General features: G+C 34.6%; 1 protein-coding gene across 9 annotated transcripts in view; it reads right to left on the reverse strand.

Annotated features, from left to right (window-relative positions):
* Positions 1–504: 504 nt before the first annotated feature.
* The window catches only part of LOC128182541 (5-hydroxytryptamine receptor 1-like), a 62258-nt gene continuing 47682 nt past the window's right edge, over positions 505–15080 (reverse strand). For 7 of the 9 annotated variants that reach the window (XM_052851231.1, XM_052851230.1, XM_052851229.1 and 4 more), the window contains one exon: positions 505–5203. In XM_052851231.1, coding sequence (XP_052707191.1) covers positions 2825–4267 — 1443 coding nt within the window. In that variant the 5' untranslated portion in view covers positions 4268–5203 and the 3' untranslated portion in view covers positions 505–2824. Of the gene's footprint in view, positions 5204–7747; positions 7894–11310; positions 11427–15080 lie in introns of those variants that run through there. The other 2 variants (XM_052851236.1, XM_052851235.1) reach the window with 2 other exon arrangements.

Genomic DNA, 15080 nt, shown 5'->3' on the forward strand with positions numbered 1-15080 from the left:
TAATATTGAATACTCGTAGCAAAAAAGGGCTAGGTTCTGATTAAGCAAAGAACAACTCCCTATAACATCCACACTTATTCAAAGGGTAAAAAGAGGATTATGAAAGTAAGACTGACCCTTGCTTGAAATACGTTGCGCGAAAGATGACCTTAAAACATCTCAATCATGAGTAAATAAAACATATTTAATGTTGTTTCAATCCAAACTCATTTTAAAATTCTTTTATAACTGGTTGTCTCTGTCGCGTTCCACATTTGATGGTAACCAAAAAAAAAAAAAAAAATAGGTTGCTCTTGACCGGAAATGAGGCGTCTTTATCCGACTATGTAGCGATTTCTGTTTGTGACAGAATGCGAACGCCAGATAATAATGATATGTGTGCAATTGGTATTCAGGAAAGTTGTAGCGTATATTTTTTAAACGAGAAACCATTATGACACAAGTATTTCTTCAAGATTGTTTCAAAATGGTTAGAAAACCATGGTAAAAAAAACAACACAAAAATTATCAATATATTTTTGTTTTATTTCATTATTTTGGCGCAACAAGTATTGTTAAATGCATTTGTGTTTTTTACAAAAGCACTCTTTGTACTGAGAATTACCAGTCAAAACAATGATAAAAATGGGGAAAATGAAATCAAGACAATTTCAAACACATAGTAACCAGTCATTGCTTTGTGTTTAACTTGTTTTAAGTTATCTTTTCGGTACCAAAAAAAAAAGGACATGTCACTTTTATTTCAAAAAATCACCTAAGCTTCATTTTGAAATAGAGTTAAAGATATAAGTGAACTTCTTTTAATTATCAAGGAAAAAATAAATTTAACAAATAGATTAGTTTTCATGTGGCTGATAAATTATCAAATAAAAATGAGTATTAGCACAGTGAACAACTGATTCAGCCCCAATAGTCCAGAAAATTCATCAATTGTTAAAAAAGTAAAAATGAAACTAAAGACTGGTTTTCACAAAACAATCATTGAGAATTGGAACGCAAGGTGAATTCACTTTGTGAATTAGATACCGACGGATTTCAGGATGATTTCATATCTTAACAACATAAATATAAATATTATGTACAATATTTACAATAAAATAATTCATATTATGCTTTAAATAAACAAAAAAAAATCCTATAAATAATACATGTAAATCAGAAAAATAAATAATGAGCTTTATTGGAATCGACAAAATGAAAAGAACGAGCATTTTAAATTTCGTGATGAAAATGTCATATTGTTAATTTGAATTTACTAGGTTGCAGTGAATAAAAAATTTACAATATGACAACATAACAACATGACAAGAACAGTTCAGCAGTAAAATATGAGTGAAAAAATGTAAATAAATAAATGCAGGTTGTTTGGATTGATATTGCTGGTGAATTGCTTGTCTGGATTTGAGCAGAAGGATTGAACCATATTACAAATGGACATTTGACCTATTTATCCTCTTCATGCAGCTTGATCAATTTATTCGCATAGAATTTTTTATATAATAAATGAAAGATCGAAATAGTTTAACTACTTGTATGATGCCATGCAGAACTTTCTCTCTATTTAATTCATTGTAGCGGGACGTTCCGTGAAAAGAGCCATCTACCAAATATACGCTAAAATCCGCTTAGAAATAGCAAGGGGTTTGTTTGATAATACAATACTAAATAAGTGGAAGGATTGGCCTAAATACCTCACTTATTGAAGCCCGGGTAAAAAACCCCATCTGGTACTATTTTGAAATTTCGATGCTTTTCATGTTTTTTGGGGAGGGTCTTATTTTTGGAGCATTTGTTATACGTTTATTTTCAAAGTTACATAGTTATCAAACCGGTCTTTGCAGTGGTTAAAAATTGTGGACCAAATTAACTTTAAATAACAATAATCCAGTAGGGATTTGTAAAACATGATTTAGACTTATTGAAAAGAATTCGTTTGTACCAGACCTAATCATTTAATCTATTGGCGTCGCTCTTTGACGACGGGCAAGTATCAATTCAATGACCTGTTAGTAATATAATGTTCTTAATTTAGTTTTGTCTAGCTAGAAAATAATTCCGAGTACAACAAATTTAGAGTAACACTCCTTCTTAGTAAGTGGCTTACACAGATTTTTAAATACAAGTTTCTTTCGCTCGCTGCTTTTAGTAGTATTTGGAAACTGTCTTTAATAATCCTAATGGCCAACGGCCCTGTCCATTTCACGACATTAATACGTGTGATAAAAGTGTAAATGGTAGATATTGCAATTTTTCCAGACAATTTAACAAAACGAAAGCATTGTAGGAAACAGACTTAAGATTCTAATCGTGTGTGATAGGCTGTCGATATACAAATGAATGTCTGAATGCCTTCATCCAAACTTACAGTGTCCACCTACTGTAAACGAATGATAATATTGCAGAAACACTATAATATCACTGTTTTTGTGTATTTCAAATGCAGGATGAATTGCAGTACATGATGCATTGACTTCTAATGGCAAACTCTTGTCATGGTTAAATAATCTCAAATATCCTTTTAAAAAAAAAAGTCAGTTTCATTAAAACAAATAATAACTCTTGTATATATTACTTCTGCAGTTTGGCAAGTACATGTCAACAAGACATTTATAACTATATTCTTATATCACAGATAATAAGGGAAAGGTTATCCTAAAACAGAACACTTTCCTTACAGACTGTCAATAATACATTCAGCGTTTGCTGCTCAAGCACTGAACGTACAAACTCAAAATAAACGGACGCAAAAGAAACTAAAAACGTGTAATAGTTTGGTAACAGTACAGTTGGAGTTTGGGGGAGTAGGGAGGGGTTTAACTCATCGTTACACAACACTTTCCCTGTCTTTATCGTGGTTATTGGTATTTCCGTTTCCGACGTAAACATTCGTCATCCCCTGGCTATCGTACCGCACCACGGTGTCCGAGACAGGTTTAAGACTCTCGCGAAAAGTCGTATCCCGAATCGTCGTGGGTTCGCCGTACTGTTCAGCGTAACTTTCCGAGCGGATACGAATGTTAATTTTACGACACCTACAGCAGAGAATTTCTATGAATGGCGTTCGGAACTCTCTGTTGAAACGAGCATAAATCAAAGGGTTCAGAAATGAATTGAAATAACCTAACCAGTTAAATATGCTCATTAGACTTCCTGGAATGGAACAGTTTTCTTTGTTCACGCCACAGAATGGTCGGATGACGGCAAGAATAAAAAATGGCAACCAACAAGCAGTGAATCCGCCCATTATCACCCCTAGAGTCTTTATTGCTCTTCTTTCTTTATGTGATGACTTATTTCCTCGGCTTAGCAGAGACTTCACTGTGAATCTCCTGCGATTGTTATTCCTATGATTAGCTAGCATATCTAACATGGATTCTTCTTCCTCTTTCGAACTTTTCTTACTAGAGTCATCACCACATCCGCCGTTTTTGAGAATTCCGTTCGGATGGGTTCCGTAATCACTTTCTTTGCTATTTCTTGGAGTACGGTAGGAAGGGAGATAGAGCGTCTCCGTTCCTCTGTCAATGCTACCAGGCTGAGATTTCACCTCTTTCTTCGCCAGACGCGAGGATACCCGCCATATTCCAAAATACACAAAAATCATCGCCATGAGTGGAATATAGAAGGACAAAAGAGTTGCATAGATTTGATATCCTATTTCTTGGCTTATGAAACACACGTAGGCCGGTTTCTCGGACTTCCATCCTAACAGTGGAGGGATAGAGATCACAACAGACAGTACCCAAACACTTGCAATCATGGCACCCATTCTCCGAGGTGTCCGCTTCATTGCATACTGGAATGGACGCGTTATCACGAGATACCTATCCACACTGATCATGCACAAATTCAAGATGGAGGCGGTACACAAGATCACGTCCAGTGACGTGAAAATATCACACAAAATATCCCCAAGAAGCCAATGGCCCGCTGCTTCATAGGTAGCAGCTAAAGGCATGACTAAAACAGCTACTAACAAGTCCGAGACGGCAAGAGATAGAATTAGAAGATTGGAAGGTGTCTGAAGTCTCTTCACTAATGCGACTGCTATGCACACCAAAGAGTTCCCTATGATTGTTCCAATCATCATTAGAATGAGAAAGAACAGCATAAAGGCCTGCTCAACCGGGGTGTAAGGGGACTCGGGTGAGAACTGCGGGATTTCCTCTGGAGGAAACCCCGTCGTGCTCCAATTCTGAGCGGTCTCATTGGAGAGAGAATACACATCGGATGTGTTGGTGTCAATGTAAGATAGAGTATGATCCATACCGATCGTTCTTTGCCAATCAATTAATGCAGACTGACAAAAAATTCGGTTTAGAAAACTCACAGTTCCTCATCCATACATTGTACAAAACATTTCACATCGATGACCTTATTTAAAGTGAAACTCCCCTGCAATATCCAGAATTGTAAGTTGATGACGGTTCGGAAGACAGTCTCTTGGTTACCCGAATTTTCTCGACTGAATCACGTTTCTTGATTTCATACGACTATATATCATCCAAGGAACGAGACTTCCGGATATCCTATTCCTGATTATTAACTATCCCTTTTCAATGAAATGCATTCCTTTCATGATCGTGTTGTGTCTGAACTTTGCCGTTCAAAATGCATTAAATCTCACTTGTTAACATTTAAGCACTGTCGACAATTTACACCACAGTCCAGACACGTTGTTTTGTTCCTCCAGATAGTATGCATCCTTTTTTTTGTTCTCTCGTAAGGTTGTGATATCGTTAGATTGTTTGCAGGTTGGTTCTCCGAGAAAATCTTTTGCTCTCTGGATTTGGTCGGTAAACCTTATTTCGACGTTTAATCTGAGCATGTAGTGAACTTTCCAACCTTGGCAATAGTTACCATAAGTCGTGTTTACGGTTTACCTTCTTTAAATTCCATTAATCCACTTGAACTTTCTTAGTTGACAGACCGTTAGGTTTTTATGAATTATAAGTCTTAAATACACCGTAAATCTTTTTACTTAGAAGGTATTTTTTCTCTCCTCCAACGCTGGTCGCGCATGCAAAGCGACTTGCTTGTGATGAAAAGTTCAATATATTTCTCTATATATCGTCATGCGGCACGATCACTTTTGCGAGAAATAGAATTCAATGGATTTCAAAATGAAGACCCCGGGAGTTTGATTGGTCAATCAGCTGATGTAATTCTCTACTTGTACCAATGACGTCGTCTTTTTTGACATCTGAAAAGAAAGAAGAAAGAAATGATAAAAATAACTTCATATCGTCATTCAAAAATCGAATCTGATGGACTAGCCGACTCTGATGAACAATTAAAACAAAAACACATGATGCAAACATCTTAAAACAAATGACAATATCAATAACATCTGTTCAACAATAAAAGAAACAACAACAGACAATGGTTTCAAAACAGCAAAAAAAAATCTTCCTATCAATCATTTAATTTTTAACGAAAGATATGTGTAAATGTTTCATCAAGCATTATTATAAGAACCATAAGAGCTCAAGGTCGGCCGAGCCATGCAATTGAAAAGGTATACGAAACAGTTATTACAGGGGGATTATGGGTGTTATATGTATGTGTAATATATCATTATTTCACACCTTAACAATAATAAAAACTATTCAAACAGGAATGTTCACCTACACGTGAGTCTAATCCACTTACAGGTGTTTATTGATTCCAATCTTTTAAACATGAAGGTGCAAACCGATTCAAGGTCTTTCTGTTTAGCAAAATAGCGGTACTACAGTTTTGGTGTGAATTTATCGTTTGGACTGGGACTTTTACTCCATGGAAAGATCACAAGTGTTACCATTGTCAGGTCAATCAGACTGGACATGAATGTCATTACATCAATTTAAGACTACAGTGCGTTGTCCAACCTTAGAAAAAGGATGTTAATTAGCACTTTGGTATTAGATGCACCCCTTTGCAGTTTTAGGTATAGGCTGTAGTTTATATAAAAGTTGACAGAATTCTTCAAAAACTTTCACATTTTTAGGGAAAATGCATGATGGTCAGTTCTTTTAACCAAAATATATTAATATTTCTTTGAACCAATCTTGCTTTTTTGGCATGCGTAGAGGAAAAAAACGAATAATGTTTTATAACAATTTTGTTGTAGTTGTTTCTAATAGACCGTTTTCCTTCATATTTTTCCAGAGCACATTCCTAAACCCCATATTAGTTTTAAACACTCTATTCTTCTTGAGAAGGTACGATTTCGATCAATATTTGTTATTATTAATGATATCTGCTTCATAAATTTCTTAAGGCCCAGATCACTCATATTGCGAAACGTCAAGCCATATCTGTTTTCTCGCAAGACAATGTTAACACAAGTTGTTGAAATGTCGAGCTTGAGGTGTTGTATTTCGCCTGATTTCACAACGTTATATACGATATTATAACAAAGGGCTGTAAATGTTGTACCCAGTATAAAAGCAGTATGGTTCATGGTTGTCCTTGACACTTTATGATTAATAATTATCATCAAGCATAAACACATAAACTGTGACAAAAAGCATCTGTCATTGTAAACAAAACTTTGGCACTGTTCAGAAATAATCCACTAGAACAGGAAATCATTATGCTATCCGTGTATAATAGACTCAAATAATCACAAAGTATATGTGATCATTGCCCTGTCCAAAGATGAAACGATGCATGTATTACGATTTGCGTTTGATAATTATTTGTCAAATGCTTCGAAATTAATCGAACATGCATTCGCTCCCATAAATACCCAGCCAGACACTATTGATTTCTTTAGGCAAAGGGATGGATAGCAATGACATCATGTGACAATCAAAGTACATATTTCACAGCAACGTTCAGAAAAAAATTCCTCTTTCTAAGTCCAGTACCATGGTTTGCCTATTCCACTAATACTAACACCTCCTAAAAACACCCACGATGCATTCCCATTGCAGCATTGTATTGCATCATATTGCATTACACTGCAGCATGTTTCATATCTATACAAAGTATATACTGACCTTCCTCGCGCATTATGAATGGAGATAGGACTCTATCTACATAAAGTGTCCTTCACCCACTATTACCTTCAACCACCTTTAGTGTGCCCGTTTTAGATTATCATAATTCACATCTACAGATATCATTTAATGAGGATAATGAATGGGAGTCAGCAGACAACGCCGTCCGTGGACAAAATACGATGTTTTGAAACAAGAAAACAACAAGCAACCGATGCACATGGTATAAAAGTGAAAGTGAAAACAAATATGACTTTGGTTTTTTATAAGCTAGTCTTGCTGCTTAATTTACAAAGGGGCGACATCGTTAATGTTTTAATACTGAATTGACTGTACTCTGTTTCATTCCTCGTAAGCCAAATTCTCAATGTACAAAGATTTTATTAAGAGACACTATATGAAAATGTGATTATTCTTTAAGGTGTACTGAAAAGTTTTTAAAATTGTTGACCCTTGGTGAAATAGTACATGTATATACACACATGTATTCTAGTGCACTTACGTCTAGATTTCTATTCCCTGTTTAAAACAATTGAAAACATGTTCATTTTTTCCTTGCAAAAACAAACTCTTTCAAGAGATAAGGAAACTGTAAAACGAACTGACACTATGTTCATCAATCTGATTTTAAAACTACGAATAAATCGTCAATGGAAAGCTAGCCTACAAAGTAAAAATTTCAAAACATCATTACAATTGAAAACAAAATGAGGATCGAGAGAAAACTTTAAAGGACAGAGACCCTTGACACTCGTACATACCTCAATGTATTTGGTTTCCGAATTAAAAAAGAATTTCCTTATTTCCCAAGAATATAGATTTTTAAAAGTTTTTTTTCCACAAAAACTCTCGCCTTAAACCGATCGATGCGTTCCCAGTGGGATTCCATAAAAATGTCCAACTCAAAATGTGTAATAGTAGTGGTTGGGAAGAAATTGGGCGCTCTTTCTAAACTAAATCCGATTGCTAGTGGATTATAGGTTCACATTCAATGATCGGGCTTAAAATATTATTCTAAAAAAGACCGGGGTATATTAAAGTCTCAGGTAGTATTTTGAAAATGAAACCGACCGTGAATATTTACTTTTATTCAGTTTATGTATTTAAGCTGAAAGAATTTTTAGAAAAGAAATTAATTATATTGTTCTAATTTGGCATACAAATCTCTCTCTCTCTCTCTCTCTCTCTCTCTCTCTCTCTCTCTCTCTCTCTCTCTCTCTCTGCGCTAATTCATTATATAATGGTTTTTATATAATGGTTTTTATAACATGCAATTCAATATTAGTTATTTTTAGTTTTACTCTATAAGCACGTCTGCTTAGTTTGGGCCGAAAGTGAAAATATTATCTTTTTTAAGCCAATAACAAAACAAAGAAAAACCAGCATGACATTCAGCACTAGCGTTTTTAAAGAATTCCATTGTAAAAATCAGCAGTTTTTGTTAGCACTCTTACAAATGGGCCGTTTCTTGAGGTCAGTGTAATGCTCCTGATTTAATTCATAGGTAGACAAACTACATGTATATAAATTAATTTCTTCTATTTGCAAAGATTGCTCTTATGATCGTAACATGTCTGACTTTCTACCGGCCAATACCAGCACCGAAAAAAAGGTATCGCAATGAACATTTACATACATTATCTGGTAACATTAAAATATCGAAGTCTTTTCAACTTTTTTAAATTCTTGCGCAATTAAACTATACTGTCTCGTGTAAATCCGTCTCACTCCACCTGGGAATTTAAATCCATTATCCGCTTTGACAACTACAAAATCGAAATATTTTAAATGCACGTATGAAATAAAAAGTGAGTTTCATGACTTTTTAACGATTGATATTATTCACCTAAAACTTGCCACCTTTGGCCTTTTCCACGTGATGAACTCGGATGATCTTGAATACATGAATTATTAGACAAAGTTGACCATGATAAGTTTCACAGAAGAGCTTACCTTTCGCTGCTGGTATTTAAGACAAATATATTTGGTTTAAACAATTTTCAAAGCTACGTATATAGTATATACATATTGTGCATGGTTTTTGTTGATATTTATTTCATATCGCGCAACAGCTTTTACATTAATAAATGACAGGTGTGAACCATCGGAGCAATCTTGGCGTATTAAGTTTTATCTCAAAACAAGACTTGTTTTTATTGCTTGATACTTTTGTGAAATCGTGACATACCGATTTTGATGTAGGCGTAATATCCTACCCACAAACATCCACAATTGTGTAAGAATGTCATGAATTACATTCCCTAGCACTGCAGTGGTCTCCAAAAGGTAACAAGGGTTCTAAAGCTACACCCAATACACGAACGTAAAACAAATCAACTCACTTTTGCTTACAGCTATCCGCAAATCCATGTGTCTGATACAAAGATGAAGGTATTCACAAATCCGGTCAAGTTTTATGCTACAATAACTCGGTTGGTCAATTAACGAGGTCCGCGGTTTGTACATCTATGAATGAGGCTATTGGTCTACAACTCCAGCAGGTCGAAAGAAAATATAAACTTAACACCCCAGTGAATAAAGGAAAGTTACATGTAAACACAGAACCTTATAGTTTTAGCAAAATCCCCGACTTCCCTGGAAACCTTATTGGGTTATATATTCTTATTTCATTCAGTTTAAAAAAAAAAGTTCGCCGTTTTCTGCAACTGTATTTGTTTAATCTTAGGTTTCTTTTAATGTCTTATTTTCTATTTTGGGCGGTTTCCTTTTTTATTATCATTTATTTATTTATTTTTATTTTGTCTTGTTGTTGTTGTCCCATAAATTCCAGGAATTTAATAAAATCAAATCGTTATTTATTGTTCTTCTCGGAAAAATATTACAAAGATTGATAATCTAAATTATGTAAACAATATGTCACTTGTCATTGCAAATATTATTACATTGTTACATTTTTTTACTAAATGATGCATGCTTGCCTATCTTCGTTCCTTCTAATCTCCAATTCCAACGACACGTATTCTGTCTGAACAACAGATTCGCAATACATGTACATGTAGAATTAAAATCTTAATTTCATATGTGGTGATGTTGCAGATATTATCAATGTGATTTTCTTCGCTTTGAAAAAAGACCAGTTGATACTTCAATGCCGAATATGGAAATGAAAATATTTTTTTTTCATGGTGCGGATGATTTCATTTGTTAAACAAAAACAAAAAACAAAACAGATGTGAAATAGCACAAATCAAGCATATCGTTAGATTGGAATCTATATATCAGTTTAAAAAGTTGAACATATGTTTGTTATGACTCTTACATGTTCAACTGCATGTATTGCTACCTCAAAGATGAAAAGTTTCAAGTTGAGTTTCATACGATAATTCCTGAATAAAATAATGATATAATATTTGTATTTACTGTGAAAGGGTCATTACAAAAATAAAACCTTGACAGTTGTTTTTATAAACCATAAATATTCTTTTTTAAACCAAAAAACCCCAAACAGATGAATTCTAAAACGTCATAATTCGACTATCATTAAATATATGGATGAAGTGAGACAGGCACTGTATAAATCGACTATCAACTATTGCCAATACGTATGGCTCTGTTTTGCAAAGAGTCTTTTTTAACAACTGCACTCGGCTGCCTGCCCGTCAATTGACTGGTCATGGCGCGTTATAGTACGTGTACTAAAATGTCCTAGTAGCCTATGGCGGTTCAAGACAATCTGCAGCTACAACCTTGGATAAGGACCAGTCCAACTATCAGTGCGGCTAACGAGTATGCAACGTTGAGACCTATTGAACGTGCATAACTTTATCAGAAGTTAAACAAAATGATTTCTAAAACGTTGCAATTGCCTACTAATTAAATGTGCCTGCCCGATATCTTGCAGTCTTCGGGTATACTGAATTGCATGTACCTCGCTAGCATGTACCTTTTGATATACATTTATAAACTGCATGAATAGAAGTAAGGTAAAAAAAAAATGAGAAGTGCAAAAGAAGGTGTTATGTCACTTGATATTTCGTAAATCAAGTCGGTAACTTAGAACTTCTATTATTAAAATCATAACAAATATATATGTATGGTAATGGACTAAACTATTTCATATGCAATGGACTGGCCTGAAACCCCGACCGTGTTGGCCCGATATCCTCGAAATACGAATAGATTTAGATTAACGTATCATCTTTAGTTAGAGAATGTCTAAATATACAACAATCTCAACAAGTGAACTTAAAATAGCTACCCAAAAGTATAAATAATGCTTATGCAGCGATGCAAAGATTATTCATTTTTCTTGTTCATTTCACGGTTTGAAAATCAAGAAATTGTAGATAAACTTGATACCTACCCGTTTTCTTTTATCTATCAATTCCCCAAAACACAAAGGAGAGCTTATCAACATGCACACAACAAAATATCGAATAGCATGTTAATGAACTTTAAAACAAGTGCTTAATCTGAATGGAATATGAACAATCACACACACACATAGAAGAGAGCCATGCCCATTAATCGCCCAAATACCTGTAAGCCGTTAATTTCTAGAGGATTGAATTAAGTATGGGGTGTTACAGAATTTCGCATCATCTAAACCTCAGTCATGAAAAACAGTGATGACAATTAATCATTTTTAACCCTTTAAACTGTAAACACGGGGGAATCTCGTACACAATTAATTTCTGGTGTGTTTACGCCGATGACAAAGCTAGAACCTATGCATGCAAGTGAACGAGCTTATGCAGTCAGTATATATAGGTAGAAAAGTGTTGAAAAGAGAGAGAGAGAGAGAGAGAGAGAGAGAGAGAGAGAGAGAGAGAGTTTGCATGCGGTTTTTTACTCACATTAATATACGGTGATATTAACTGAGTATATTGCCATAATAGCACTTACATGCATATGTTGCACTCGTGGTATATATATATGTGCATATACGAGTTCTGGGACTTGTTTTAATATAAAAGTGACATAGAATTAATTATTGACACTACTGGTGGCCCTTGACTCTATTTATAAATTAACTACTGTCCATTGGGTAATGCCTAAGATAAATAAAAGTTTAAAAGGACTTAAAAAAAGAGACGTCCGTTTATTATAAAAATTATTTTCATGAATGAAAGAAAATATGAATATGAATTGTAAAAAATTCCTGTCACCATTTTTTTGTATATAGTTCAGCTTTATTTTCTAGATTTTAAACGTTTTTTGTCAGTGCACCTACCGTTCGCATATTGTCAACCAATGCGTCTTAATTTGACAAACCATTCACGTTTTTTAAAAAAAAGTTAAAAATGTGCAAATTCTCAAGTTTCTGTCTTCTATCAAATGAAAAGAATTCCAAGTCAAACTTAGTCAAATTGGTGTGCACAACGGGTTCATAAGAGTCTCTCTCTCTCTCTCTCTCTCTCTCTCTCTCTCTCTCTCTCTCTCTCTCTCTCTCTCTCTCTCTCTCTCTCTCTCTCTCAGTAAGAACATACATGTATGTAAATGATTAATGAGGTGGTCCAAATAGCCTCTTCAAGTATGAGATACTACTAGAAGCCATGCAGAATTCACAATTCTTTCACAGCCTAATGTTTCCTCTATCAGATGGAAGTACTTGGCAATCAGTTTTTGAAAGTACTTTCAATTCGAATTCGTTTTATAGAAAATTTTATCCAAAATAAAACCAGACTTTATTGTTGAAATTAATTTTCAAACAAATCAATAGGATATCAAAATACAAAAGAAAAAAAATTATATGAAATACACCAGAAACAAGCTAATAATATACTGCAAACTGCGATGAAACTTTTTCTCTCAGATAAGAACTTGCCGTAAGGATGAACAAGTTGAGAAAATCGTTTTAATGGCGTCATTAGAATTCTATTAGAATTTTGACAAGACAGTGGAAACAAACGCCGGAAAGTTTGGCTTTTATCTTTAGTGGGTTTTTGTAAGCATCAGTGTCTGACACAGAGCCGGCTGGTGCGGCTGGTTGTCGGATGACGCGAACACCCTGTACCCCCCGGGGAAAGCAGACGACAACAGCCAACCATTAAACGTAACAAAATTTATGTACTGTCAGTGTGAGTGAAAGACCGGTTTTACATTTTGCAGACGCTGTTAAACTAATTCAATGTTTTGTTCACTGTATGCATCGTGTGCATGACTTGAAATTTAAGGTGTTAATAAAACAGATTTTAAAAAAATCAATCACTTTGTTTTTATGATAATATTTCAAAAGAAACTGAGTTTTCGTGGAGAAGAACATGATGGAATTTACGCTCTGACCAATTTTTAAATATTCGGCAGTACTTGCAAATACCTAATATGGCTTTTTAATGTATTACATTTTAAATATTTCTTTAAGTGATTTGACTGGGTGATAGGGCCCCGTTTCCAATGAGGGGGTGATAAAATCTTCTACCGACCAACCACTGAAATCAATTTAGGAGCTCTTAATAAAAAAAAAAAAAACTTGTCGTACCCCGATAAATCCATAAGACGATTAATGGTCTAAAAATAGCCCAGATGGTAAACCAAACGAGAGACCTAGTATATAGATGTTATTTAACACACAATTCAATGATCTATTATTATGATTATTTGAACAAGCAACGGATTGATAATCCAACTCAGATTGGCTTAAAATAAACCCAGCCGGCATCGAATATCCCTACCTCAGAGTGAATTTGCAGTTAATGTTTTGTGGGACAATAGTTATTACGTATGTTCCTGTAGACAACCAGTTTGTCTCCTAAGCTGTTTGACCAGTTATAGAATGAGAGGTTATGTCTATAGGAATTATTAATGCAGTCAAAAGTCAAACACGTGGACTTACGTCACGACAGAGGTCATATTATAACTAGACGCCATATTCTGTCACGTCTCTCAAAATATGTTAAAATTCAATGAATCGACAAAAAAAAAAAGACCAAGCTATCATAATGGCCACTTTTTGCTATGTTTTGTAGAATCTTAACTTGCAGCAAAGTCACACAATTATTCTTCAAGCGCATATTTAAGTTTTGTTATAAAGAAGACGTGAAACGCATAGTTAAACCTTATTAAAATCACAAAAAACCAACATATTTTCGTGTACAGGACAGACTGTAATAACAATTTTCTCGAATCAGAACCAGTAATAGTTTTTTTCTTGATTTGACACAAATCATTAATTAGTTCATATATTAATATGATGATCATTTAATTTACACTGAACACTAAGCAAGAAGGGTTGACTTTATGTGCAGCAATCGGTTAGCCTCCTTGACTATGTAAGACACTAGCGCTTTGGGTACAAAGTACGTGCGCCAGAGTAAAAGATACTAAAATTTATTATGTTTTTTCACTGACCGCAAGTTTGATGTCATTTTAGAAAACGAAACCAACCCATTATAACAGTGGCTATTTAACCAAACAAACTCACTCAAATTTAAAGACAACATTCTGAATGTCCTTAAAAGATAAAATATGAACCAAAGAAAAACAAAAGTGCAAAAATTCCTAATCTAGTTTCAATTGCCCATGTATGTATTTAAGAAAATATAACCAATGTAAAAGTTGTTGACCCACAGATAAATTGACACACAAACATCTCTGGAGTATTTTTCATAAAATGTTTCAAACCCCCCACCCCCAACCCCTTAAATTTTCTTATCGATATCTTATGATTGACTAACAAGTCATTTAATAAATATAAATTATGGTATCTGATGTAACCGCATTAATGTTAATCACAGAGGCGTCACACAATCTCTAACAATCGATCAACTTCGTATCCTTTGACCTATTAAAAGTGGGAAACTGTGCTTGTAAAAAAGACTATGAAATGGTAGAAGTACCCTAAGGCAGAGATGTCGCAGCAATCATAACGGCTTATGACAGAAAAAATGGATAAATAGGCCCTGTGATGATACCGAGATCACAGAACGGATTACACATTAGTTCAGTAGAATGTCGTTAGGGTACTTTAGAGCGCTGGTGAAACAAGCCCAAACTTAATCTGCACACACTTATCGCTGTCGAAATGCTTGTCGCCATTATACCGATGCACCCATTAGCTCTGATTGCTGACCCGTTCAGGGTACCGGGACATTCTAGGTTAGTCCGGTAGCATGATAAAAGATGTAGCGTTTC

This window comes from Crassostrea angulata, chromosome 4 (genome assembly GCF_025612915.1).
Source record: "Crassostrea angulata isolate pt1a10 chromosome 4, ASM2561291v2, whole genome shotgun sequence".
Taxonomy (NCBI): Eukaryota; Metazoa; Mollusca; class Bivalvia; order Ostreida; family Ostreidae; genus Magallana; species Magallana angulata.